This window comes from Lagenorhynchus albirostris, chromosome 4, assembly GCF_949774975.1.
Source record: "Lagenorhynchus albirostris chromosome 4, mLagAlb1.1, whole genome shotgun sequence".
NCBI classification, from domain to species: domain Eukaryota; kingdom Metazoa; phylum Chordata; class Mammalia; order Artiodactyla; family Delphinidae; genus Lagenorhynchus; species Lagenorhynchus albirostris.
In genome coordinates, this window is record NC_083098.1 from 146,823,440 (window position 1) to 146,851,085 (window position 27,646).

The 27,646-nt window shown below is 56.7% G+C and overlaps 1 protein-coding gene across 1 annotated transcript in view; it reads right to left on the bottom strand.

Moving 5' to 3' along the window:
- Window positions 1-390: 390 nt before the first annotated feature.
- CFAP99 (cilia and flagella associated protein 99) overlaps window positions 391-27,646 on the bottom strand; it is a 40,677-nt gene continuing 13,421 nt past the window's right edge. The window contains exons 3-16 of the mRNA XM_060148876.1: window positions 27,195-27,339; window positions 26,754-26,848; window positions 23,142-23,254; window positions 21,420-21,597; window positions 18,449-18,529; window positions 18,219-18,293; window positions 17,236-17,307; window positions 16,936-17,027; window positions 16,083-16,287; window positions 3,226-3,367; window positions 2,963-3,114; window positions 1,943-2,148; window positions 841-1,003; window positions 391-702 (exon numbers count right to left, since the gene is read on the bottom strand). Coding sequence (XP_060004859.1) covers window positions 574-702; window positions 841-1,003; window positions 1,943-2,148; window positions 2,963-3,114; window positions 3,226-3,367; window positions 16,083-16,287; window positions 16,936-17,027; window positions 17,236-17,307; window positions 18,219-18,293; window positions 18,449-18,529; window positions 21,420-21,597; window positions 23,142-23,254; window positions 26,754-26,848; window positions 27,195-27,339 — 1,848 coding nt within the window. The 3' untranslated portion in view covers window positions 391-573. The remainder of the gene's footprint in view (window positions 703-840; window positions 1,004-1,942; window positions 2,149-2,962; window positions 3,115-3,225; window positions 3,368-16,082; window positions 16,288-16,935; window positions 17,028-17,235; window positions 17,308-18,218; window positions 18,294-18,448; window positions 18,530-21,419; window positions 21,598-23,141; window positions 23,255-26,753; window positions 26,849-27,194; window positions 27,340-27,646) is intronic.

The following is a 27,646-nucleotide window of genomic DNA, read 5'->3' on the forward strand; positions in this document are numbered from 1 at the left end:
TCTCAGCACCCGTGGCCTCATCAGCAGACGGGGAGTGGGAGACAGATCCTACATCCCCGGCCAGCTCCCCCCCATCGCCGTGAGGTTTGGGAGATAAGGCCGAGAAGGGCCAGTTCCCAGCGGCTCAAGATCCTGGCGACTTCTACTAATCGCACAAGAACAATCACATTCTCAGTCTTGGGGGTTCCCGGATTAAGCCACCCGACTCCGGGCAGAGAATGGGGATTCCAGCTTTCCACAAGTAGAGCAGGCTCTGGGAACTCCGATGGGGGGGCATGGGCAGGAATGCCTAGCACAAGGCCGTAGGAAGGGCTAGAATCTGGGCTAGGGTGGCCATGTTTAGCACATAAGATACAAGACGCCCAAATAAATTTGAATTCCAGCGGATCCTTCTGTTAGCATTAGCTTGTCCCACGCAATAACTGGCATTTTATTTGGCAACCCTGCTCTGGGCGGGAGGAGACTGGGGCGGAGTGGGGCGGGGGACGCGGCCAAGGAAGGGGAGGTGCACACCGCCGCCCAGGCTTTATTCGGGCGGGGATCTCGGGGTCCCGTGGCGGGACCCCGCCCAGCTCAGACGGCCCCCAGGCAGCGAGCGGGCCCGCGTGCCGAGCCTCCCCGCTGCAGCGCCCGCAGCCTGCGTTCCCGGCTCTGCTCCAGCTCCAGCTCCAGCTCCAGCCTGCGCTGCGCCTCCAGCTGCGCCTGCGGGCGGGCGGTGGAGGTCGACGCGGGGCGGGACCATCCCCCACCGCGGCTTCCCCGTACCCCCACACCGCGCCCGGACCCCCGCTACCTCCAACGCCTGCGCTGCGCACCCTCGCGCCCGCCCCCGGGGCTCACCTGCTGCTTGGGGCGAGCTGCCCGCGGCGCCGACACGTGCAGCAGTGCCTCCTGCCCGCGGCGCTCTGCCGCCGCCTCCCGGAGCCTGCGCTGCAGCTCCAGCACCCGCTCGTCCCGGGAGGGCGCTCCCGCGGCCGCCGACTGCGCCTTCTTCTCCTCCCACCTGGGCGGGCGGCGGGGCTGGCTTAGGAGAACCCCACCGCGGGTTGACTCAAGGGATTTAGGTGCAGGTGGAGACGCCCCACGAGGACCGCTCGGGGCGGGGTTCCCCCCAGCGCCTCTTCCTTTTTGCTCCTTGTATTTCACAGTTTAAAAAGTATTCCATAGGTATTAACTATCTTGGTATTGGGGATAAAATGCGAACGCCCTTTCATCTTGCCCTCCCCTTGCCACTCTTGCCTAGAGATAGCCGCGGCTAATATTCTGCTATCTTTGCAGATCTCTTCCATACTTGGCCACAAGGGGCCGGAAAAGTCACCACAGTGTTCCTAACAAAGAGGGGTGCGTGTGTCCACGTGCTTTCCGTTAAAAGAGAGGAGAGATGTTTGACAACCAAATTTGATGTGTGAACCCCAACTAAGTCCTGGTTTAAAAGGGAAAAAAAGGCACTTCCCTGGTGGCACAGTGGTTAAGAATCTGCCTGCCAATGCAGGGCACACGGGTTCGAGCCCTGGTCCCGGAAGATCCCACATGCCACGGAGCAACTAAGCCTGTGCGCCACAACTACTGAGCCTACACTCTAGAGCCTGCGAGCCACAACGACTGAGCCCGCGAGCCACAACTACTGAAGCCCGCGCGCCTAGAGCCCGTGCTCCGCAACAAGAGAAGCTCCCGCACCACAGTGAAGAGTAGCCCCCGTTTGCCGCAACTAGAGAAAGCCTGCGTGCAGTGACAAAGACCCAACGCAGCCAGAAGTAAATAAACAAATAAATAAATGTTTTTTTTTTTTAAAGAAAATAGTTGGGGGCAAGTGATTGCAAGGGAACTGCCTGGGCGGGAGGGTGGTGGGTTGCTGCGAGGAGAAGCCACCCAGGAGGGTGCAAAAGCAGGCTCCCTGCTCCTTGCCCACCCAAGGCGTCCGCCCCGGGCCACGGGCACTAACCTTAAGGCTGCAGACCTCCCCATGGCTGCGCGGCACAGCGAGATCTGCTCCACCGTGTTCTGCAGCGCCCGGCTCTTGGCGCGCTTGCCCTGGATGATCTGGTCTCGCTTCTCCTCCTCCTTGCACCTCTGGGTCTCCTTGAGCAGGGCCAGCCGCTCACGCAGCTCCACGACCGACATCTCCCCTTCCAGGCCATAGCCAGGGATCTGCAGGGTGGGCAGGGGAGGCCCCAGGCTGGGAACCAGGCCCAGGCCCAGCCTGCCTGGCAGTCTCCAGGGCGCTGGCACCAGTACCAGCAGCCCTCTTGAGTGCCATAGGCCTGGCCTGGTGCCCAGGAGACCTCCTCCTGTCTACTCAGTGGTGCCTGTGTGACGTGTCCACCATCCGGCTTCTCCAGCCTGGGCCTGCTCTGCAGCCCTCGACCTCTGTGGGGACATCTCAGCTGGGTGCCCTGCAGGCCCCTCCGCTGTGGCAGGGCCCAAATGGAGCTCAGCACTGTCTCCCCAGCCAGGACCTGGCGGCCTGGGTAGACAGCCCTTTGGACTCTGCCCACCCCCCAGGACCAGGCCTTCCCGCACGTCACCGCGCGCCAGCCTGGCCTCTCATGGTGTTTCTCACACAGGCTTCCAGGCTCGGCTGCCCTTCTCTTAGCCTCCTGCTTGCCCAGCCTTGGGTCTTCATGCACCTGTGCTCTCCCTACACTGCCCTTTCCACCCAGGCCTAGTGAATTCCGGGAGCTCCCTCAACGCGCAGCTCCACGAAGCCTACCTTGCCCACCCCCAGGTGATGGAGGCCTCCCTGGCAGGACTGAGCATCTGGACCAGACCCAGGCCTCCAGCATGGCGGGCACGGGGGAGCTGGGCATGAGCGGATAGGTGGATCTCGGCCTGGGTCCAGACTGCCTTTGGCCTTGGTGGGAATTCTGCACACATCCTTCATGGCAATGCCAGGCCCAGTAAGACCTGGGGAAGCTCCCCGAGGTCGTCACATGGGCATGGGCTCCGGGGGCCACGTCCTCACCTGGGTCAGGTCCACCAGCTTGCCCTTGCGTGTGGGCTGAGTCTCCAGGGCTCGCAACTGGGAGATGAGCTCACAGCGCCGCCTCTGCTCCTCCTTGGCCGCCTCTGCACTGCGCTGTAGCAGCTCCCGGCTCTCCTCCATCACCTCCTGAACTAAGGGCCAACCAGGGGGTGCTGAGGGGGTCAGAGAGCAGCAGGGCCGGCGCTGGGCCCAGGTAGCTCCCATGGGAGGGTATCGAGCGCCCCCCCACCCGCCTGCTGTACCCATCTGCTGTCGGCCCTTCAGGAGTTTTGTCTGCGCCACTTTGACGTTCTTCTGCGTCTCCATCACCTGCTCCACCAGCTCCTTCATGGACCTTTCCTCTTGGAGGCGCCTCTCGGCACATTGCTGCATCAGCTCAGCTGTCTGGACAACCGGCCGGCCACAGTCAGAGCTGCTGCCTGCGACCCTAGGCCCGCCCCAGCCCCGGGAGCAGCCTGAGGTCTGGACAGCGGACCCAGTCCCTGACCCTGAATCACCCTGGAACCTGGGTCTAAGCTCATCAGCGTCTGGAGGTGGGGCCTGCTGGGGAAGTCCCGCCTCACGTCCTCCCTTCCTCCACTGTGGTCCTGGGGGTGTGAGCCCAGAACCACGCAGCCACCCCCCCAGATCTGACAATAAGCTGAGGAGTGCAGCCAACAGTGTCCTGGGGAAACCAAGTCAGAGCCACTGGGTTGCCCTGAAGCCCACCCACCGCTGACTCCACTCCAGAGAGCAGGGCACTGCTTACTTTGCAGCCACGTGGAGCTGGCTGCCCAGATTCTGCCCAGGCCTGTGCATAGGACACGCCAGCCCCCGGGAAGCCCCAGGCTCCCCATCACATGCGCCCCCAGGCACGCCCTGACGGTCACCCCACACCCTTCTTTCTGGGAGGAGCCTGAGAAATGCGCAGCTCTAAACCGCGGGGCGTGGTGTTGCCACTTTGAACCGCGCACAAACAGGACTCGCCCCGTGTCCTGGCTGTGGCTTCCCTCTTCTGCTCAGTATCTGGGGGTACTATCCTCATCCACGTTTTCACCGGGATTGCAGTTGGCTTATTCTCGTGGCTGTTTCGGGGAATATATAGCAACTCTTTGATACATTCTACCATTGACAGACATTCAGGTTGTTTCCAGGGTGGAGCTATTGTGAACAATTCAGAATATTATTTTCAGTCTTCAAGATACTACAAAGGACAGGGTGGGATGTATACCTCCTGCCACTGCCCAGCGCTGCCAGGGAGCCCCTGGACTCCCAGTCCTGGAGGTCTTGGCACCTGGGGGCTCATCTCCAACTGCATGGCATGTGCAGGGTCCATGTGTGGCAGCGTGGATGGCAGGCACACTGGGCAGGAAGGAAGCCTTTCTTAAAGCACTTTGCCAGCACATATAAAAATGGCTTTTGACCATCCCTTTCTGTGCAAGTTCATTCCAGGTTCTAAGAAAAGGAACCACGGTTCTTGGAGAAATGGCCATTTGAGGTCTGGGGCAGGGAAGATACAAGCTGAGCCTGGAGCATTTTATGGCATCATAAAGTAAGGAAGTGCTCAAAAAACAAAAGGATGGCGGGAGGCATGGGGGCAGGTCGAAGGGACACAGGAGCCAGCCTGAAAGGGGTCCCAGTGGCCAAAGCTGGCAACAAAATACCTCACGTCGTATTGGATTATAACACAAAGTATAAAATAAATATGCATGAGTCCACACTGATATAAATGAGTGGACTGATATATATGGATATATAAGTGAGTAAATGGGGGAGAAGAGACAAGCCTTCTGTGCTGAAGAATCCACATAACCTACCCACCTCCTTCAGCGCGGGCCCCACTTAGAGACCCCTTCCAAGGAGTGCAACGTGGAAAAGGGGAATGACCGCAGTGAGAAGCCAGGTGATCAAGTCCAACCTCCTCAGTGACAAGTCTGCTGACGGCGGGCACCCTTGAAGGGATGGGATGAAAAGGCACGTGGCCCCTGTGGTCTTCCTCCTACACCCAGTCTGAGCATCTCAACAGACAGACATTCTACAGGACACCTGACCAGCATGCCTCACCACTGCCAAGGGCGCCAAGGACAAGGAAAGCCTGAGACAATGTCATGGCCAAGACGAGTCTGGGACATCCCTGGATGGGATCTTGGACAGAAAAAGGACATAAGTAGGAAAAAAAATGCTGAAATCGAAATAGTGTGTGGAGTTTAGTTAAGTTACGTGCCCATATTGGTTTCTTGATTGTGACAAATATACCCTGGTGTAGTGGGTTGGTGTCCCCCCAGAATTCATGTCCACCTGGAACCTCAGAATGTGATCTTATTTCCAACTAGTTAAGGATCCAATAAGTAATGAGTTAAGGATCTTGGGATGAAACCATCCTGGATTTAGGGTGGGTCCTAAATCCAATGACAAGTGTCAATATAAGAAGAGGAGAAGACCCAGAGAAACATGGAGAAGATGGCCACGTGAAGGTGGAGACAGAGATAGGGTGAGGCTGCCACAGAGCAAGGAATTCCTGGGGTCACCAGGAGCCAGAAGAGGCTTAGAGCAAGCACGGCCCACCCAACACCTTGACCTCAGACTTCTGGCCTCCAGAACGGCAGCTAAAGCCCTCCAGTTTTCCATGCTTTGTTGTGACAGCGCAAGAAACCCCATAGGCACGTGCTGATGTAAGATGTGACCCGCAGGGGAGGCTGGGTGACAACAGGGGAACCCTCCGTACTGGTTGCAACTTTTCTGTCACTGCTTTAAAAAAGTCCCAAAGTAAAACGTTTTTTTTTTTTTTTTGCGGTACGCGGGCCTCTCACTGTTGTGGCCTCTCCCGTTGTGGGAGCACAGGCTCCAGACGTGCAGGCTCAGCGGCCATGGCTCACGGGCCCAGCCGCTCCGCAGCACGTGGGATCTTCCTGGACTGGGGCATGAACCCGCGTCCCCTGCATCGGCAGGCGGACTCTCAACCACTGCGCCACCAGGGAAGCCCTAAAATGTTTATTTTAAAAAGTACTTTCGAAAACGTTGTAATAAGTTCGAGAAATGCTTGTGTGGAAATATGAGGTGCGAAAAAGTAGGCTACCGAAACTTGGAGGAGTCGTACCCCAAGTAAGTAAATTACGTGCAAGGAAAGACACCTGGGTTCGGAGGAGAGGCAGCTGAGCCGAGTCCCCGGACCCCCGGCTGGTTGTGGAGGCACAGAGACAGCTGGCAGCCTGGTCCGGGGAGTGAGGAAGGGGGGCGACATCTCCTGGCTCGGAGCGAACACTGCGGAGCCCAGGAGACGGCGCAGGCTGTGGAGGAGGCCCCAGGATTCTAGCTCTGCCTCCGCCCCGACTAGCTGTGTGACCTCGGGCAAACCACCCCCTCCCTGGCTCCAGTGTGTCTGCTGGTGAGTGGGGACGGCGGTGCCACCTCCCAAGTCACGCCCGCACGGCGTCCCCATCAGGCGTGGCATCGGTGTCAGCACAGCATCAGGATTTGGCGGAGAGGAGGACGGAGCACTCAGAGACTGAAAGGAGGTGATAGAGCTGAATCTGTGAGCAGGCAGAGGTGTTGGCGAGCTAGCGGTGTGGTCCCCTGGAGAGGCCACCAGGGTGGTGAGCGGCTCGCAGGGCAGCTGGCCGGCTGGAGTTCTGGGCTGACTCTTGGTTCTGTCTGCTCTGACATAAACCTCGGACCCGTGGTCCGGCCCAGGGTCCACTCAGGGGCCAGGCTGGCCTAATGCATCCTTGGGCCCTACGTTGGAAGCCCAGCTGGGTTTTCCGCACATCTCTCCACCCCTCCCGCAACTAACACCACCCGAACGAGGGCTGCTGGCTGACCTCGCCCCAAGCAAGGGCTTTCAGCTACCAGCACGGGGACACCTTTAAAGTCAAGTGAACACAGAACACACCAGACAGCATTGATGTAACAAAGCCAAATAGAAAAATGCTCCAAGGGCCTCCAAACTAAATCCATTGAATACTTCGGTAAAATATACTCTAAGAATGGTCACTCGTGACAACCGGAGTGTGAAATGTTACTCACCCAGGGGATTTTGTGCTAATGTTGGTACTGCTACTCCGGATTAACTTCACTGTAATGATGGATTAAAAAAAAAAAAAAAGCGGGCTTCCCTGGCGGCAGCGGTTGAGAGTCCGCCTGCCGATGCAGGGGACACGGGTTCGTGCCCCGGTCCGGGAAGATCCCACATGCCGCGGAGCGGCTGGGCCCGTGAGCCATGGCCGCTGAGCCTGCGCGTCTGGAGCCTGTGCTCCGCAACGGGAGAGGCCACAGCAGTGAGAGGCCCGCGGACCACAAAAAAAAAAAAAAAAAAAAGCAAGAATTATGTGAACTTTACCCATTTTTTTCCCAATATAGCTACTTATTTCTATGGTTCATCAAATTATTTTAAAAGGGGGATAAAATTGGGAATTCCCTGGGGGTCCAGTGGTTAGGACTCGGCGCTTTCACGGCTGAGGGCCCAGGTTCAATCCCTGGTTGAGGAACTGAGATCCAGCAAGCCACGCAGCACAGCCAAAAAAATAAATAAATAAAAGGAGATAAAATTAAGTGAAGAAAATATATTCACATTGTTTATGAGGAAACAATGTCAGAGCTACACTCATGACTTTACAAATATATCCTTTTCAGCCCTGTTGCTAGAGCACCTTAATACTGGTCACCACGGAAGAACCAGGAAAGCTTCCCCTACCCAGCCCTCAGCTATGGAAATCAACACTGGGTTCTGTGGTGAGGGCCAGGGCCTCGGGGTGGGGGGGCAGGGGAATTACTGAATCTACGTCTCAAGAAGAGAAAATTCAGGTGGGCCCAAAACATCCTACCTCTCAAAAGAAAGGATGCCTCCTCGGGCTTCCTTGGTGGCGCAGTGGTTGAGAGTCCGCCTGGCGATGCAGGGGACACAGGTTCGCACCCTGGTCTGGGAAGATCCCACATGCCGCAGAGCGGCTGGGCCCGTGAGCCATGGCCGCTGAGCCTGCACATCCGGAGCCTGTGCTCCGCGACAGGAGAGGCCGCAACAGTGAGAGGCCTGTGTACCGGTTAAAAAAAAAAAAAAAAAAAAGAAAGGATGCCTCCAGGCTCTAGAGGGATGCTGAGAGCACAGAGGCGAGGAAGGGGCTCCCTCCATGGGCCAGGCTGTGGCAATGGAACCTCCCATGGAGACAAAGTCCCATTAAGACATGGAGGCTGGGGACTTCCCTGGTGGTCCAGTGGCTAAGACTCCACGCTCCCAGAGCAGGGGGCCCGGGTTCAATCCCTGGTCTGGGAACTAGGTCCCGCATGCACGCCACTGCAACTAAAGATCCTGCATGCCGCAAGGAAGACCTGGCGCAGCTAAATAAATTAATACTAAAAACAAAAAAAACGACACGGAGGCTGTGAAAGTCACCAGTTCAGCACGAATGGCGCACGAAAACAATACAATTCCTTTTGTCTTCAAATGTTTCGCGCCGTCTACTCAGGTTACTTTGTTCATAAAACACGCTCATCATCTACATGCGTGTACCTGGACGTTCCAGGTCAGCAAGAGAAGCCTCTGGACCTGTGCCGGATGGTCCAGCCAGAGTCGGCCGGGCTTTGGGGAACACGGCTCAGGGCTCGGGGAGCTGCCCTAATTATGACGCGAGGCCGAGGGTGCCTGGGTGTCGTGGCTGGGCCGCCAGCCCCCACAGGGTGCCCTCTCCCAAGCTGTTCCCCGGAGGCCCACGACTCCTGTGCTTCTGACTGGAGGCCTCTGGCTCACGAGACCCCCGGGGTTGGGAGGGACGGAGCTGGACCTCACCAAGCCACCATCGAGCCACGGGAGGGGCCTGTGCGGGCTGGAGCCCCTCCTGCTGACCTGGCGTCAGGACAGGCCGATGAGGGGAGGGGCCATGGGGGCAGGCTGTTCTGTCCTTGCTGTCACAAGAACAGCCCCATGCCAGGAATACTGAGAGAGCCCCAAGGAGTAGAAGGTAGCGGCTCCAAACACCTTCCCGCCCCCCGGGGCAAAGCCTGCGGGAGGGGCCTCCCTCCCTCCCAGCAGCTCTCCTCCCTGGTGGAGCTGCTGCTTCTGCAACGCGGGCGGGTCGCCTGAACACAGTCCCTCTGCCCAGCAAGCCCGCTTGTCAGGCCGCAGCTTCTAGTCCAAGCCCTGGCCTCCAGCACCCACCCCTCTGATGGGGTCTTTGCCCTTCCAGGTGGACCTCTGAAGGTGACTCCGGGTGGCTTCTTCCGGGATCCTCTCAGGGTCTCTGGTCAAGGGAAGTGCATGGCTGCTCGCAACTACAGCCCACCTTTGTTCTCCACCCACTGCCTCCTGCCTCTGGACTTCTCCATGTGAGTCCGAGGACTTTCAAATTCCAGGGAAGCCGCATGGGATTTGTCGCAGGAAGGTAAGGATGGGTCAACATTAAGAAATCATTAATAGGAATGTTAGCCATAAAAAGAAACAAAATTGAGTTATTTGTAGTGAGGTGGATGGACCTAGAGTCTGTCATACAGAGTGAAGTAAGTCAGAAGGAGAAAAACAAATACCGTATGCCAACACATATATATGGAATCTAAAAAAAAAAAAAAATGTTTCTGAAGAACCTAGGGGCAGGACAGGAATAAAGACACAGACGTAGAGAATGGACTTGAGGACACGGGGAGGGGGAAGGGTAAGTGGGATGAAGTGAGAGAGTGGCGTGGACATATATACACTACCAAACGTAAAACAGACAGCTAATGGGAAGCAGCTGCATAACACAGGGAGATCAGCTCGGTGCTTTGTGACCACCTAGAGGGGTGGGATAGGGAGGGTGGGAGGGAGATGCAAGAGGGCAGGGATATGGGGATATATGTATATGTATAGCTGATTCACTTTGTTATAAAGCAGAACCTAACACACCATTGTAAAGCAATTATACTCCAATAAAGATGTTTAAAAAAAAAGAAATCATTAATATAATTCACCGTATTAACAGAGTTAAGGAGAAAAATAATATGATTATCTCCACAGATGCTGCAAAAGCCTTTATCAGAATCGACGCCTGGGACTTCCACTTCTGGGAAGATGAGTAGGGGTGCTTTTCCCTATTCCTCCCACCAGGCACAACTAAAACCCCTGAATATAAATTACTAAACACACAGAAGGCTATGAAAGGCGGAGGGAAGAAGGCTGGCTGGCTGGGACCGTGGGACTTGAAGGATGGCACGGGGCAGCGGGGGGTCCCTGGGTCTTCTGTTACCTCATGTGCCCCAGGCTGGGTGCTGGAGGACCCAGAAATGCCATAGGTGCAGACAAAAAAGCCCAACCAAAGCCTCCCAAGGGACCAGGAAAGGAGCCGCCTACAGACACAGAAAACTGTGTGGCACAACCTGTGCTCCAACCAGACATCACAGGCAAAACCTGAGCAAAGGCTGAGTGAGCGCAAGACTTCTGCCCTCCCCAGATCACGGGGAGGTGGCACGGAGGAGCCTGAGCTGGGACCTGCCCCCGGCTGTCAGTGGTGTCAGAGGAGAGCTCGTGGCAACCTGGTGTCCACCCCCACCCGCGGGAACAAGGGCCCCTCCCCATCCCCACTAAGGTGGTGTCAGAGGAGGCTTAGTGCAGAGTGAGGACTCTCACCTCCATGCTTGCCACGTGACAGTGGAGGCCACGTGGGGGGCAGTTATAAGGTACTCCTCCCTCTCCCAGTCGGGGGGGTATTTATTGATGGAGGTCTAGCTGGAGCCCTTACCCACAAATCATCAGGGGCCCCCTCTCAGGGGTCAACAGAGGCCACGTGGGGACGGTGGGTTGCTAAGCCCACCTGGCAGTAATGTGGCGGTGTCCCCCTTCCCCTGCCAGAGCGGCGTCAGAGAGAGGCTGCTCTGACAGAAGGCTTAAGTAACATCCACAGTCCTGTAACATAATACCTAGAATGTCCAGGTTTCAATCGAAAATCACTCACCATACCGAAAGCCAGGATGATCTCCAACTGAAAGAAGACACAATCAGTAGAGCACTGAGCTCTGATCTTAGCACTGAGATCACAGATGCTAGATTTGACAATGATTTGTAAAGAAGCCCTCATAAAAATGCAACAAGCAATTACGAAAAAATCTCAACAAATTTAAAATAAATAGAGCAGAGTATGTTCAACAACCACAATGGAATCAACTAGAAATCAATGATCAAAGATAACAGGAAAATCTCCAAATGCTTGGAAACTAAACAACATACTTCTAAATAATCCATGGGTCAAAGAGAAAATCTCAAGTGAAATGAAAAAGTACACTGAACTGCGTGAAAATGAAATACAACATATCAAAGTTTGTGGACACAGCTAAAGCAACAAATAAAGGGAAATGTGTAACACTGAGTGTTTACAATAGAAAAGCAGAAACATCTCATGTCAGTAATATAAATCCCATCTTAAGAACCTAGAAAAAGAAGAACAAAATAAACTCAAAGCAAGCAGAAGGGAGGAAATAATAAAGAGCAGAAGTCAGTAACATTGAAAAACAGTAGAGAAAAATCAATGAAACAAGAAGCTGGTTTTTTGAAAAGATCAATGAAATTGACAAATCTCTAGCAATTCTAATAGAAAAAAACGAAAAAACATAAATCACCAATATTCAAGAATGAAACACTTTAGACCCTACAGACATAAAAAAGGATGGTTGGGCTTCCCTGGTGGTGCAGTGGTTAAGAATCTGCCTGCCAATGCAGGGTACACGGGTTCGAGCCCTGGTCCGGGAAGATCCCACATGCTGTGTTGCAACTAAGCCCACGAGCCACAACTACCGAAGCCTGCGCGCCTAGAGCCCGTGATCCGCAACAAGAGAAGCCACCACAATGAGAAGCCCGTGCACCGCGACGAAGAGTAGCCCCCGCTCATCACAACTAGAGAAAACCCACATGCAGCAACTAAGACCCAACGCAGATAAAAATAAATAAAAAATAAATGATTAATTTTTAAAAATTAAAAAAATAAAAAAGAATGGTAATAGAATATTACAAACAACTCTACATACATGAATTTGGAAACTTAGTGAAATGGACCAATTCCTCAAAAAATACAAACTACAACTTACCCAATATGAAACAGATCATTTGAATAGCCCTATAACTTGTAAGGAAGTTGAATATTTAATTTAGAAAAGTCAGAAAAGAAACCTCCAAGCCTAGACGATTTCACTAGAGAATCCTACCAAATGTTCAAAGAATTAATACCAATTCTACACAATCTTTCCTAGAAAATAAGAGGAGGAAATGTTTCCAAATTCATTTTATGAAGCTAGAATTACCTGATACCAAAACCAGACAAAAGACATTACAAAAAAGAAAACTATGGACTAACACCCCTTATGAAACTATGTGCAAGAACAACTTTAAGAAAATCAAAATAGTAGCAAATAGAATTCAACATATATAAAAAGAATTATACACCGTAATCAAGTGGGGTTTATTCTAGGGATGCAAAGCTGATTCAGTATGTGAAATTCAGTCAGTGTAATCCACCATATTAACAGGCTAAAGAAGAAAAATCACATGACCGTATCAGCTGATGCAGAGAAGCATCTGGCAGAATTTCCTGATAAAAACTTTCAGAATAATAGGAATGGGGGGAACTTCGTCAACTTAATAAAGAGCACATCTACAGAAAAACCTCCATCTAACATTACACTCAATGGTGAAAGGCTGATTTCCGCCAAGATGGTGAACTAGGCACAAATGTTCTAGCCAGTGCAATAGGCAGAAGAGGAAATAAATAGGCAGATCAGAAAGGAAGAGATAAAACTGTTTTTATTTACAGATTACATGATTGTCTACTGAGAAAACCCCAAGGAATCTACAACTAAATTCCTTGTTTGTCCTAGAAAACTAATAAGGGAGTTCAGCAAGGTCACAGGACACAAAAACAACACACAAAACCAATTGCATTTTTACCTACTAGGATTGAACACATGGCCACCAAAATTAAAAATACAGCACCATTTACAACCACTCGAAAACAATAAAAGAAATACTTCGGTGCAAATCTCACAAAACTTGTATAGGACTAACATACGGAAACCTAAATAACCAGATGAAGGAAATAAAAGATTTAAATAAATGGAGAGACGTAGCGCATTCATGGATTGGAAGACCCAACCGGCTGGCCATCTGAAAACGATAAAAGTGGATCCAGATCTCGCACCGTGTACAAGAATAAACTTCAAGTGGATAGAGATCCAGATGTAAAAATGAAACCACAGAAATACTAGAACACGCGTGAACTCTTGTATAACATGGGTATGGGAAAAACCTTCCTAATTATTCAAAATCCAGATACAATGAAAGAAAAGACTGATAAGTTTGATGACATGAAAATTACATTTACATGGCAAAAATACATCATTTAAGCACAGCCAAATGAGTACTTGGAACAAAATATCTGTAACAACATACTATAGTTAAAGGGTTACTTTCCTTAATATATAAAGAACTTTAAGCTCAACAGAAAATGGAGATGGTCAACTAATCTTTGACCAAGGCACCAAGAAAACTCAATGGGGAAAGGATAGTCTCTTCAATAAATGTTGTTGGAAGAGCCAGATATACAGACCCAAAAGAATGAAACTGAGCCCCTATGTTACACCACACACAAGAATCAACTCAAAATGGGTCAAAGGCTTAAATGTAAGACCTGAGACCGTAAGACTCCTAGAAGAAAACATAGGGGAAGAGCTTCTTGGCCTTGGTCTTGGCGATTATTTATTTACTTTTGATTTGATACCAAAAGCACAAGTGGGACTACACAAATGAAAAAGTTTCTGCATAGCAAAGGAAACAGTCAACAAAATAAAAAGGCAACCTATGGAATGGGAGAAAATATTTATAAATCCTATATCCAATAAGGGGTTAATGTCCAAAATATATAAGGTACTCGCACAACTCGATAGCAAAATAAAATAAAATAACGTAACCTGATTTTAAAAATGGGCCAAGGACATGAACAAACATTTTTCCAAAGAAGACATACAAACAGCCAACAGGTATACGAAAAGATGCTCCACATCCCTCATCATCAGGGAAATGCAAATCAAAGTGACAACGAGCTATCACCTCACACCTGTCAGGATGGCCAGCATAAAACGTCAAAAGATAGCAAGTGTTGGCAAAGATATGGAGAAAAGGGACCCTGTGCACTGTTGGTGGGAATGTAAATTGGGGCAGCCACTATGGAAACCAGTATGGAGGTCCCTCAAAACATAAAAAATGGAACTTCCGTATGACCCAGTAATCCCACTTCTGGAGGTACATCTGAAGGAAATGAAATCACTATGTTGAAGAGACATCTGCATTCCTATGTTCACTGCCGTATTATTCATGGTAGCCAAGATACGGAAACAACCTAAGTGTCCATCGATAGATGAATGGATCAAGAAAATGTGCTATACGTACATAATGGAATATCATTCCGCCTTAAAAAAGGAGGAAATCCTGCCATTTGTGGCAACACGTATGAACCCGGAGGACGTTATGCTGGGTGAAATAAGCCAGCCGCCAAGCGACAAATACTGTCTCATCTCACTTCTGCAGGAATCTAAAAACGTTGAACTCATAGTGACAAAGAGTAGAATGGTAGTTACCAGGGGCTTGGGGGGTGAGGGGGATGGGGAGATGTTGGTCAAAAGGTCAAAGCTTTTAGTTAGAAGATGAATAAGCTTTAGGGACCTAACGTACAGCATGGTGACTAGAGTTAACGATAATGTTTTGTACACTTTAAATTTGCTAAGACGGTAGATCTCAGTGTTCTCACCACATGCACAAAAAAGTAACTGTGTTAATTAGCTTGATTGTGGCGATCACCCCACGATGTATCTGTATATCAAAATATCATATTATACGAATTAAATATATACAAATTTTACTTGTCTATGATATCCCAATAAAACTGGAAAAAAAAAGAAAAGAAAATGACAAAAGACATGAACAGACAGTTCACAGAAAAAGACACAGAAGTGGAAACATCCTCAAATTCACGTTTCATAGATGCAATGCAAATCAGAGCTATACTGAGATATTATTTCTCACCTCTGAGACTGGCAAAAATTCCTGAACTCAGTACAGTAACCTCTGTGGGTGGGTCAGGGGGATTGGGCCCCTTCCCCCGGTGCTGGGGCCTTGAAGTTCCTGCCCAGGGAAGGTGATGTGGCATCTCTGGTAAGACCTCAAAACCCCCAACAACGACAGCCACAAGAACAAGACAGAACCTCCACATCAGCTACTCTGACGGAGCAGTCCCTCCTCTAGCAGTGGGCCTCGAAAAGCCACCTCCACAAAGAGGAAGAACTTGCACAACATTATCCATTGCCGGTAAAGCAGGCTGGGACAGTTTATGTTAAGAAAAGGAGAAACAAGAAGTGTGTATACTTGCTTGGAAGGAAAGACAGAAATTCATGAAAATAAGGACTTGGGGTGGAGGTGGAAATGGGCTGTAAGTTACAGACTTACAAGAAGTAAGACTTCTCTGAGGCTACGTGTCATATTGTTTTGACTTTGTATTTTTAAGAAGTGAGCTAAAAAGAAAGGAAAACCAACCCTAACACGAAGAGCAGATACAGACGCGTCTGCCGGGAGAAGTAATTCTCGGGGACCTGGGGCACATCTGCCGACGGGCGGCCCTCAGTGGCACACGGCTAAGGAGAGGGGGCTACGGCTGGGCCTCTGGGCCCTGCAGGCTCCCGCCTCATCTGGGCCGCCGCCAGGCCCACTGGAAGGGACACAGGCAGGGAGGCCCCGGCCAGGACGTCCGTCCTAGGAGGAGGAAGGGCAGGACTGACGTCCAGAGCATCCGAAGTGGAAACGTGGGTGTCCACAGACCCTCTCGCATCTTATGCAAACATGCTGGCCTTCTGGAAGTTTCTGCCAGACCTCAGGTCCTCCCTCACACGTGGATGTGCGGACCAACTGACCGTGCTAGTGGGGGCAGGGGGGCAGTCTGGACCAGAAGTGCTGGCCAGACAGTCCACTCAGGCCAGCTGACCCCAGATGCTTCCAGAAGCCCCACCTGGTGAGATGGGGCCAGAGGAAGCACCTCGACTCTGTGGGTTTTAGGAGGAAATGCCTGGGGGCGGCAACCACAGGAACAGCCGGCCCAGGCCCCAGCCACCCCGGCTCGCGCGTCACCTCCTCCTTCTTCTGGTCGGCCTTCTGCTTCTTCTCCTGCACCACCTGCTGCCGTGCCAGGACGGCCTCCTCGTGGCTGAGCTTCCCCTGCAGCCGCCGGCACTCGCCTGCGGCCAGCTGTTCCTCCAGGTCCTTCGCCTGTATCTTCCTCTGCCACTTGAGGAACTCGGAGAGGTCCCCGGCCCCGTCCATGAGCTTATCCACCCTGGGGAGAGAAGGCGAGAGGCGGGGCTGGGGGTCTCCTGTGGTGGGGCTGCATGGGCCACCAGGAGGCCACAGTTCCCCTGGGGGCAGTGGCCTTCACAGGCGTGGGCCGCCCTCTACCAACACCAGCCACCCGCTCCACGCACTGTCCACCCGTCCCGGTCCTGTGCGTCCGCCCTCCAGCCACATCTCCAGCCCCCATCCACTCGTGTGTGACCCACCTGTCTGTCCATCCGCCACCCCTGCCCACCTGTCCGTCCATCCGCCACCCTCTTGTCCACCTGTGCGTCTGTCCATCCTCTCATCCATCTGGTCAGCCACCCAAGCTCCCACCCGCAGCCCAACTCTTGGGGTAAGTGCAGGGGTCTGCAGCCCTGCTGGTAGGGGAGGGAGCATCAGAAAGGGATCCCAGGAGAAGGTGACCCCTCAGGGGACTTTGGGGTGGGCCAGGCTTCTGCTAAGCCTCCTCCTACCCAGTCCATCTCCCTCACTGAGTGCAGATTGTCTTCCTACGATGCAGCTGTGACCCTGACACTGGCCTGCTTGGGTGCCCCCCACCCAAAGCCGCCTCTGCAGGACTGCAGCTGCCAGGCGCTGGCCCCTCTTGCGCTCCCGGAGGGGAGAGGAGGCCAAGGAGCTGCCACCCCACCTCTGCAGCTCTCTCTCCACCTGCCGCTGGTATAAGGCCCCTTCTCGCAGGATGGCAGCAGTGTTCAGCTTGACCGGGGAGTCATCGTTGGGCTGCAGGAGAGAGTAGGGGCCGGCTGTGATGGGGGAGGGGAGCCTCGGAGCAGCAAGTGCCCCTCTGCCCTCCCGCCCCCTCCCCAGCGCTTCCTTCTGCCTCAAGGGCGGGGCTGTCCTCAGGGGAACAGGCCCGGAGGTGGGCCCCAGGGGGCGGGGCGGGGCCTGGAGCCAAGGCCCCGAGACGACAGTCCGGGGCACCGCTCACCCTGTAGAAGGTCAGTTTCGGAGCCTTGAGGATTCGAGGTGGAAATCGGAGCCGCAGCTTCGTCTTGGAGTCCTATGGGGGTCAGGACTTGGCACCTGTGCCCACAAGGTGCCCCCAAACACACCCCGGCTGAGCGGGGGGCCCTGCAGCCCTGGGAGGCCTGGCCCACTCCCCTCTGTCCTAACTCCAGCCGCCCACCCACGCGTTCCAGCCCAGCCCGCCCCCTGCACTGGGTCCCCCGCAGCACCTTTGTCCTCCAAGGCCGTCCAGCCACCCAGGCAGGGGCAGGGAAGGTGCAGAGCCTGCCGGGCCGGGGACCGCAGCTCCTAGTCGGGGGGCTGGAGCCTCTGGGCTCAGGGGCTTCTCCTCCACGGCCCCCGGGGCTGGCCCCCAGGACCTTCCCTGGGCTGCTCCCTGCCCGGGCCGCTGCTGCTCTGCAGACACCCTCAGGGTGGGCACCACATCCCCGGTGGGCGAGCAGCGGGTAGAGCTCCCCACCGCAGCACCTCGGCCATCACACCCCGGGGCCTGCTGCTCCTATGTGGGGTGCCCACTCTCCTGGGCTGCCCCAACTGCTCGGGGGGCTCACCTCGCCTCGTCCGCCGCCGCCCAGATGGGGCCAGGGCGGGGAGGTGGGTCCAGGGCGGGGGGCGGGGCCGGGCGGCTCCTCCTGCGTGCGCCTCGCTCAGCATCCACCCAGAATGGGCCCTCCCTATCCTGCTCCCTGACTTTCCTTATTGACAAACACACCCTGGGGTTTTCCTCACAGAAACACTACGTGCTCAGGATGGAAACTCTGGAGACACCCAGGGAAGGAGACAATGCACCTGCCCGCTCGGCCGCACTCAGCCCGGCGGCGCTGGGCCCCGCCCCTCCGTGGCCCTCGAAGTGTGGCCGCGGCCGTGGCACGGGGAGGGACGTGTCTATGATGTGAGAGGAGGCCGCCGGGAAGACCGGCCAGGCTGTGGGTGTGCTGGCGTTACCTCCACCGGGGGCTCCCCGCGGGGGCTGGGCCGCGCGCACCGCATCTCCTCGACGCTGGCCCGCAGAAGCAGCTCCTGCGCACAGAGACAGGCCGCTCCAGCCCGCCGGCCCCCGCGGGAGCCCCGGGCCGCAAAGGCACGGGCCAGCCCCGCCCCCGCCCCTCGCCTCCTCCCCCGCTGCCTTTCGCCCCTGACGCCCGCACAGGGGTCTCCGCGTACAGGGGGCCCACCTCAGCCTTGCGGCGATTGTATCTCTTGGTCGTCTCCAGGAGCCGCTGCTCCTTGGGCGGCCGGTAGGTGCTCCTGGGGACCTGGCGGCGCGGTGGAAGGAAGAGCCCGTGGTGAGCCGCGGCACTTTGGAGGGGTGAGTAGAAGTGCCCGCTAGATGTGGGTGAAGGAAGGTGCCCCCACCAGGAGGGCGGACGGTGGTGCCCCCGCCAGGAGGAGCAGGGCCGGTGGTCACCCGCGGAGGAGAGGCGGGGACGTCACGCCAGCAGCAGAAAGGAAGGTGGCCAAGCACAGGGCCCAGGCCCAGCAGACGCTGGAGGGACAGGTAGGGCTGGGAGAGTGTCACGGACCCCAGAAAAGTGAGCTGCTCGTGAGGGGGAGGGGCTGCAGCAGTAACACTGAGACAGCAGGGTGGCTCCTGGAGGGAAGCAGTGTCCACAGCGTGGGTGGGGCAGAGCCCGGCTGGAAACCCCTGAACTCCAGACTCCTAACTCCGTGTCCCCTCCCCTGCACGTCTAATGTTCGTAGGAAACTCATCATCTCCAAACCTGAAACCCTCTCTGCCCCAAAACCCTCCCCTCCCCCAGCCTTGCTGACCCTGACTGCTGTCCATCCCTGGCCCACATTGAGGCCTTGGGGTCCTCCTCGGTGCCCTCCTCAACCCCTCTCGGTCTCTCACAGCCACGTCCACCTCAAAAACTGCCCACCTGCTTCACCCCTCACCTCCCTCCTTGGCCACCACAGCCAGAGGGACCCTGTGAGCCCATATCCTGTCTCTCTGCCCCCTGAACACCTCCCCTCCCATCCCCTCCTTCCCCTCCTGGCTGCCCCCTGACCCTTGGGGGAGGGATGGCACTGCCCCAGGGCCTTTGTACAGGCTTTGCTCTGTCTGGTATGTTCTTCCCCCAGACAAATCCATGACTCATTTGCTCCCTTCTCGTTCTTTACCCCACGGTGCTTCTCAGGAGGGCTTTCCTGGCCGTGCCATCCAGAACTCCATGCAGCCCCTCCAACACTTCTCATCTCCTTTCCCTGAAGTATTTTTTCTTCTCAGCATTTTTCACCAGCTAACACACCTTACATTTTACTTATCCTTTTTTTCACTGGAACACATGCCCCATGAAGGCACAGTGCCTGGCACACACTGGGCATCCAGACACGTTTGTTGAATGAGTGACCTGGAGTGAGCCCTCAACCCAGGAGGTGAAGAGGGTCCTGGGCACGGAGCAGGGCAGGGTGTGTGGAGGGAACGAGCTTATGGTTCCAGCACAGCCATCTGTGGACCCCACGGAAGGAGACGGTCCACCAATATCTCACAGCTCATGCAGCTAAGGAGCAGGGCAGGGGATGGGAAGGGGCCAGGCAGAGAGAGAGAGAGATGCAGGTGGTAAAATGACATGAGGTAAACACACTTAGACCAGAGGACCTGGGGTCAGAAACGCTGAGGCTCCCACAGATTGGGTAACTGTGGGGTTGCTCAGCAACAAGGCCCATCCGTCATCCTTCTGTCCATCTGCCCATCCGTCCATCCATGTGATCACCCATCCACTCACCTACCCACCATCCCTCCATCATCCACCCACCTACTCACCCAACCACCCACCCATCCACCGTCCATCCATAAACCCATCTACACACCCATGTATTCATCCATCCATCATCCACTCATCCATCCATTTGTCCACCCACCCACTCATCCATTCTCCCACCTACCCACACATCCACACATCCATCCATCCATCCATCCGACAGATATTTTCCAAGGGCCTGCTCTGAGCCAGGACTGTGCTAGGCACTGGGGATATGGGAAAAATAAGATGGATGAGGTCTGATAAAAGAGACAGATAATAAATAGACCCACAAATTACTAAACAACTCTAAAATCTAATTGATGCCGTGAAGAAAAGGATCTGGGTCAATGAGAAGGAAATTAAGAGATACCTGATAGGCGAGGGGTTCATGGAAGGCCTCTCTGGGCAGAGACTGTAACGAGACCTGACAGGTGGTGGGAGTGGTCTGGGACCTTGGCACCTCCCAGCACTATCCCCTTACCCTCCATGTAGTGCTTAGTTCTTTTGGGGAACCAGATTGGTTCTGGGAAGCCGAGTCCATCACAGATGTTCAGCGTAGAGCCCACGGCCAGTCAGAACGTTACACTCCCAGTCACGGTGAGGAGTTCAAGGGTAGACATGCAACCTAAATTGGTCTAATCACACTTTCACAGGATTCTGGACCCCAGATGTCCTCTCATGCCCTGGATGATGTAGTGTGGGTGTGAGGCCTGGATGTTTTGCTACAATGAGGGAAGTTAGCCCAAAGATAAAGTTGACCCTTGGAAGGGACTAGGCGAAGACAGTCACAGAGAAGCAGCTCTGGAACCCTGATCAAACTATGCCTGAAGCCTATCCTACTTCAGCCCTGAGAGTCAGCTGGTTCTCTGTTGTCTAAGCCAGACTGAGCTGCTTTTTTCTGTTACCTGTAATACAAAGCATTCTGACCAACAGAAGTCAGCGAGGCAGGGGAGGGAGAGGTAGAGGAAGAGGCCCTAGGTAGATGGGATAGACAGGCAGAGGCCCTGAGGCGCGGATAAGGTCACCCCCGCAGCCAGAGGAGCAGAGACCGCGACCTACACACGCACATACACAGTGGGGAGGGAGCGGTACACTGCCACAGGGTTAAAAGCGGGCTCCGGGTGCCAAGTGCAGACGGGCCTGCGCCCCGCAGCCAACAGCTCCACTCCACGCCTACTGACCAGACCTCAGTAGGTGGGGCGCAGGAACCCACTCCACTGGACAGGCTCTGGGTCAGCTGGGCTTCCCTCTCTGTGGGGTGAGATGGGGCTGGGGAGGGTGATCAAATGCTCCTGCTCTGGTCCGGGCACCCTCAGCCCTGGAAGAGCCCAGCCCCACTGGCCCACACGATCCACTCTCCCTGCCTGGACACCCTGAGCCCACTGCGATCAGCCACACTTACTGGTCTGGTCTTGGCCACCACGGGGACTGGCTCAGGCACTGGGATGGCGCAGGGCCTGGGGGCAGTCAGGTTGAACTCCTTGGGCTCTGTGACCTTGGCCTTGGCCTTTGGAAGAGGGGGCTGATTGGTCAACGCCCCCTGCAGCTGGTTGAGCAGCTCCTGGACCTCCGGCTGCCACCTTGAAGGCAAAGGTGGGAGCGGCCACGTAGGGTGACTTCCTAAGCACGCCAACAAGGGAACAGCCCCTCGGGACCTGAAGGACCCCCAGGAGCTTGGGTCTGCCTGGGGGCGGGTAGCGGTGGGACCAACAGCCGCCCTTCACTCACGGGTACCGGCTCCCCACACCCCAGAGCCACACGCACCAGTGCTCCCCTAGCACGGAGGAGGAGACGGAGGCCCAGCGGCATCCTCATCCTGGGGGGGGGGGGGCGGGAGGATAGGGACAGGGTGGGTCCCCGCTGCAGGAATCCGGGGGCTCCGAGGACCCATGGAGCTAATCTGGTCCCCAGCAGGTGGCACGGGGGGAGGAAGCCAGGAGCAGGGAGCAGGCTGGTGATTCAAAAGGAAGGTCCGTGGAGCTGTGTCAGCGACAGGGGGAGCTGGGCTTCGAGAGGGGGACGGGGTGGGGGGAGAGTCTCAGAGTCTCGAGGTGGGGGGCCCCGGGGCAGGGGCTTCAGAAAGGGCCCTACGGGGCTGCCCCAAAGTCTGGGCCCCCTCCATGCCTCCACTCCAGCCCACCACTGCCCACCTGGCCGGTGACCCTCCTGCAGGGCTCCCCTGGGGAGACAGCTTGGTTTGAACTGCTCCTGCCCCAGCCTGAGGACCAAGGTCACCAGGGGGAGGAAGGGCATGTCTGAGGGCCAACAGGGAGTGGGGTCTCGGGAGGGGCAGTGGGGGAAGGGACAGGTCTGTGATGGGGCTGGTCACAGAGCGAGCGGGGAAGGCTGCATATGGGGTGGTGGACAGGGACGCAGGGCCCCGCAGGCCCAGCCCTGCGGACGGGCAGCAAGTCCAGCCTGGCGGGGACAAGGACGTGCCCCTGGTGAAGGGGCAGCTTTGGGGGACACCGCGCTGCCCAGGGCCGGGGCCTCCTCTCCCACACGAGGGGCTCCCACCTTCCCGGGGCCCCGGGCCTCCCACACGTAGCTGGTACCTCAGGGGTCTGTCCCTGCCAGAGCCCTCTGCCTGCCTGTCCCGGCGAGACGAGGAGACCCCCCGGCCCCGTCAGCAGGAGGACAGCCGGAGGGGCAGCCGCACCCTGGCCCTAGCAGGCCTCTCCCCAGAGGCCACTGAGCCGGCCCTCTGCCTGGGGGTCCTGGCCTGTACCAGCAAAACCAGCGTGGGCCGGAGCCTGCCATGGGAGAGGCAGGGCAAGGCAGAGGGCAGCTCTGGGGTGCCAGGCCCAGGAGTGGCACCCTGGGGGCAGTTGGGGAAGAGATGTGGGCCGGAGCCCATCGGAGGCTGTTGCTGCCTCAGCTCCCCGCCCCACGCCCGCCCCTGCATCCCCGGACCAGCAGGGTCCCTGCAGGGTCCCTGCAGCAAGGTGGCACCGGCACAGCGCCCTCCTCAGCCAGTGGGTTCCAGGGCAGAAGGGGCCAGCGCCCGCCCCCCTGATCCGGCTGGTCCTAAAGCCACTGGCCGTCAGGCCCTGCTGGCCTTTGGCTGGCTGCCCGCGTGGACGCCCCACACCCCTGCACCGGGTCAGGGCCCTGCACTGCCCACCTCATCAAGGGGTCGATCCATTGCTCCTTCACGTGGGTGGTCTCGTAGATGAGGCTCCACTCATCCTTGATCCACGAGCCCAGGTTCAAGGGGTTGAAGAGGAACCCCAGGAACTGAGGGAAGAGGGAGCCGTGGGGGTCAGGTGCCTCCACAGGGAGAGTCAGGGCCGAGGGGACGGGTGTGGCCATCGCCCCCCAGGGGAGCGCAGCCCACAGCAGGCAGGGGGCCCCACCCCGCTCGCCCCCTCCTGCTGGGCTGGGGGAGCTGCCCCTCACTCGCCGGGGCTCCCGCCTGAGCCAGTGGGTCCCTGCCTGCCGTGGGCCCCCGGGCTCCAACCCCTCGCACCCTCTGTGGACCTGGGCCGACTCCCGCTGGAGAAGCCTGTCCGCCCCTCTCTGGCTGAGTGGCTGTTGGGGCAGTAAAGGCCACACGTGGGGCCTGGTGGGCTGAGCAGGCGTCCCTGCAGCCGTGGTGAACTCAAGTGGCTGAGCCAGGGGGTAGCGGTGGGCAAGGGCAGGGCCTCTGGTCCCCACGGCTGCCTCCCCGGGGGGCCGCTGCCCCGCAGCCACGTGCTCACCTCCCACCTCCCCTCAGGCCTCCCCGCCCTTCTTCACGGAGCAGCAGCCAGGTGTCCTTCTAGAGTCTTCCACAGCTTCCCACCTGGCAGCCTGGCCCCTGCTCACCCCACCCCACCCCAGGGGCCTCTCCTCAGCTTCCCCGCCCTACCCCGCTCAGTGCCCCCACCTCTCTCCCACCCACTCTTTCAGCCCTGCTCCCCCTTCCTGTCTGAAGGAGGCAGTCAGCCCCGGTAGCTGGGCCCTGGGGTCACTGCACGCCCCCTCCCAGCGCCCCCTGTAGCTGGGCCCTGGGGTCACTGCACTCCCCGTCCCAGCCCCCATTAGCTGGGCCCTGGGGTCTCTGCAATCCCCCTCCCAGCCCCGCCCCCCCGTAGCTGGGCCCTGGGGTCTCTGCACTCCCTGTCCCAGCCCACCCCTCCATCCCCAAGCCCCCTCCTCCCACGCAGTGCAGCTGGTCTGTTGACCCCCACGTGGGGACATACTGCCCCCCGCCCTGGGGCTAGGGCCCTCCTAAAGGGGGCCTCCTTCTCTCTGCGGGTGTGGTGGAGGCAGCCCCCCCAGGGAACGGGCTGGAATGGGGGTGGGCTTCCGGGTGGGTTCCCTGCCGTCCAGAGGATTCCAGCATGTGAGTGTGAGCGTCCTTGGAGGGAACAGGATTGCCAGCACCCCTCCAGGTGCTGTCCCAGGGCCCCCTAGACTGGCCCACATACAGCACTATCTCCCAAGGGGACCGCAGCCAAGGCTGCCCAAGCACCAGCTCATCTGACCACAGTGGTGACAGCACGCGGGTGTGGTCTGAGGGGTTCCCTGGGCAGCCGTCCTGTCCTCAACAGCTTGCTCCCTGTCTTCGAACCCGAGGCGGGCGGACCCTAATGGGACTGGCATTGTGGGGATTGGGGCATGAGGTGTGGGCCAAGGAAGGAGGGCCCTGGTGGGGTGCCGCACCACCTCCTGCAGCTCCCAGCTCCTTTGGGAGTGTGAATGGGCCGTTTCCATGAATCTTCTCCCAGAAACTCTTCAGGGAGATAAATGCCCAGGAACCTGCACTGGAGGCGCTGTGCTGGCCAAGAGCTGCTCTCCATGGGTTCTGCAGGCTCTGCAGGCCAAGGCGGGGCAGGGCTGGCTCCACCACTGCAAACTGACACGTGGGCCCCTTGCTCAACAGTTATTAAGAATTTCAAGACTCTGACAGCACAGCGTGAACCAAGTGCGGGCTCTCCAGCCGGGAAGCTGGCCCTGGGCAGTCTCCAAAGATCTCTCAGAAAATGCTGTCATAAAATTAAAGCCCTTGGGACTTCCCTGGTGGTGCAGTGGTTAAGAATCCGCCTGCCAATTCAGGGGACATGGGTTCGAGCCCTGGTCCGGAAAGATCCCACATGCCACGGAGCAGCTAAGCCCATGCGCCACAACTACTGAGCCTGCGCTCTAGAGCCCACGTGCCACAACTATTGAGCCCAAGTGCCACAACTACTGAAGCCCGCACGCCTAGAGCCCGTGCTCCACAACAAGAGAAGCCACCGCAATGAGAAGCCCGCGCACCGCAACGAAGAGTAGCTCCCACTCGCAGCAACTAGAGAAAGCCCGCGTGCCGGAAAGACCCAAGGCAGCCAAAAATAAATAAATAAATACATAAATAAATAAATTTATATAAAAAAAGTGAAGCCCTTGCTTAAGATAACTATGCAAATATTTACCCATTGTGAGTTGCTTACATTTATATGTAGACAGAAAAACGAGTCATTAAAAATAACATGCTGGGGCTTCCCTGGTGGCGCAGTGGTTGAGAGTCCGCCTGCCGATGCAGGGCACAAGGGTTCGTGCCCCGGTCCGGGAGGATCCCACATGCCGCGGAGCGGCTGGGCCCGTGAGCCATGGCCGCTGAGCCTGCGCGTCCGGAGCCTGTGCTCCGCAGCGGGAGAGGCCACAACAGTGAGAGGCCTGCGTACCGCAAAAAAAAATAATAATAATAAAAAAAAAATAACATGCTGCCTCAGGTTACCTGCTGGGGGAGGGTACAGATCTCTGGGGCCTGTGGTCCTGGCAAGTGTCACTGCTCCAGGTCTCCCCTTCCCCAGGCGGGGGCAGTGGGAAGGCTCCTACCCTACCCTTCCTGAGCTGCCTCTGCAGAGCTTGCAGCCTCCTTCCAGAGAGGCCCCAAAGCACTCCTGGGGCCTGAGCTCTCCCCGCTCTTCTCCAGGGAGTCCCTGTCCTGGTCTGGTGACTGTGTGTGTGTCCATCACCCCCCCCGCCAAGCCAAGTAAGGAGGAGCGAGCCAACAGTTGAAAGCCTGGTCCAAGAACTGGCTCTGCCACTCATGTGCTGTGTGACGTTGGGCAAGTTACCGAACCTCTCTGTGCCTCAGTTTCTTCAACTGTGGGATGAGTGCCCGTAGGAGTGACCTTACCCGGTCACTGTGAGGGTGAAGCAAGAGCTGCTTGCGGAGGAAGCCGGGTCCACAGCAAATGCCTTGTGGGAGCAGCCGGCAGAGGGCAGGACCCTCAGGTTCATTCGTGGTCCTGCGGGCCCCCAGGCCCAGGAGTCCTGGGCTTTCTGCACAGGAAACAGACAGCCACAGGAGTGGTCCCGGGCAGGGCAGGGGGGTGGGCTCCTGCAGGCTCTCTCTCGAAGGGTACCAATCCTCAGACCCACTCAGAAATGCTCCCTCGGCCCCGCAAAGCCACACAGCCCCTCTTGGAGGAAGAAGAGGCTGCCCTGGGCCTGGAGCTTGGTCACGAGTCAGAGGAGCCCAAGAAGGTTCCAGAGGCCTGGATGCACAGGCAAGGACTCCGTGTCGTGACTAACAGCTAGCATCAGCAGCTACCACCCACCGGACCATGAGGAACGGAAAACAAATTCCCCAGGCACAAAAAGAGCACGTTTGCAGCAAAGAGAGCGTATGGGTTCGTTTTAAACACAGAACAAACCCAGCAGTTTCTTTCATTACAGTGAGCCAGAAAGGTAAGAGGTCAGTGCCAGATGGGGCAGACCTTTGACCTTGGGTTTAAGAATAGAACTTGGGGCAGGTGGGGCTCACCTTGCACACCTTGTGGACGGGTTGGGACTTCACGATGCTACAGAAGAGCTGAAAGCCGAGCTCCTCCAGCTGGAAAGTGGCCAGGTAGCAGATCACTAAGGAGAGAGGGTGCAAGAGTGGGGAGGAGGACATGGGGGTCCCCGCCCTGGGCCCCCGGCATTTGACCCTGGGGGAGTCAGCCAGAGGCTAAGGGCCTGACAGGTGCACTGCAGGTGCAGCGAACTGAGCTGAAGGCGCCCGCCTCCAGCAGGTCGTGTGACCAGAGGCAAGCGCTCCATCTGGGCCCACGTGAAAATGATAACCTGATACAACAGTACAAATGACGTCGTCTCATACGGGGTGGGGGTGGGGGGTGCCATCACTGTCGAGGGCCTGCGGCTGACGAGGAGGCCAGGGCCTGGCCCGCAGGGCCCCACACCGTGCCTGGCCACAGGCACCTACCCTCAAAGAGGCTGTAATCGGTCCACAGGCAGAGCCGGCCGTCCCGCACATAGAAGGCGTCCACCACGATGGTCAGCAGCTTCCGGTACTCGAGGCACCCGGACAGAACTTCCATGACGAACGCCTGCTCCTGGGGGCTCAGGGTCTGCAGGAGAAACAGCTCGGGAGGGGGCCGCCGGCCAAGCCAGGGGAGAGGGCAGCCACCTCCCGATGTGGGGGTCCCCAGTGCCCCCCGGAGCAGTGGGCAGCACCCCAGCCCCCAGGAACACTGACCCTCGGACCCTGCAGGTCCTCCCCCAGGAATCGGTCCCACCGGCTCTCCTGGGCGGTGACAGTGCAGTGGGGCAAAGACGGAAATAAACACGGAAAATGACCCCGAAGGAAAAGTCCTGTGTGACTCTGGTCATATGAGGCCCCTAGAGGATTCAAATTCCCAGGAGAGAAAGTAGAAG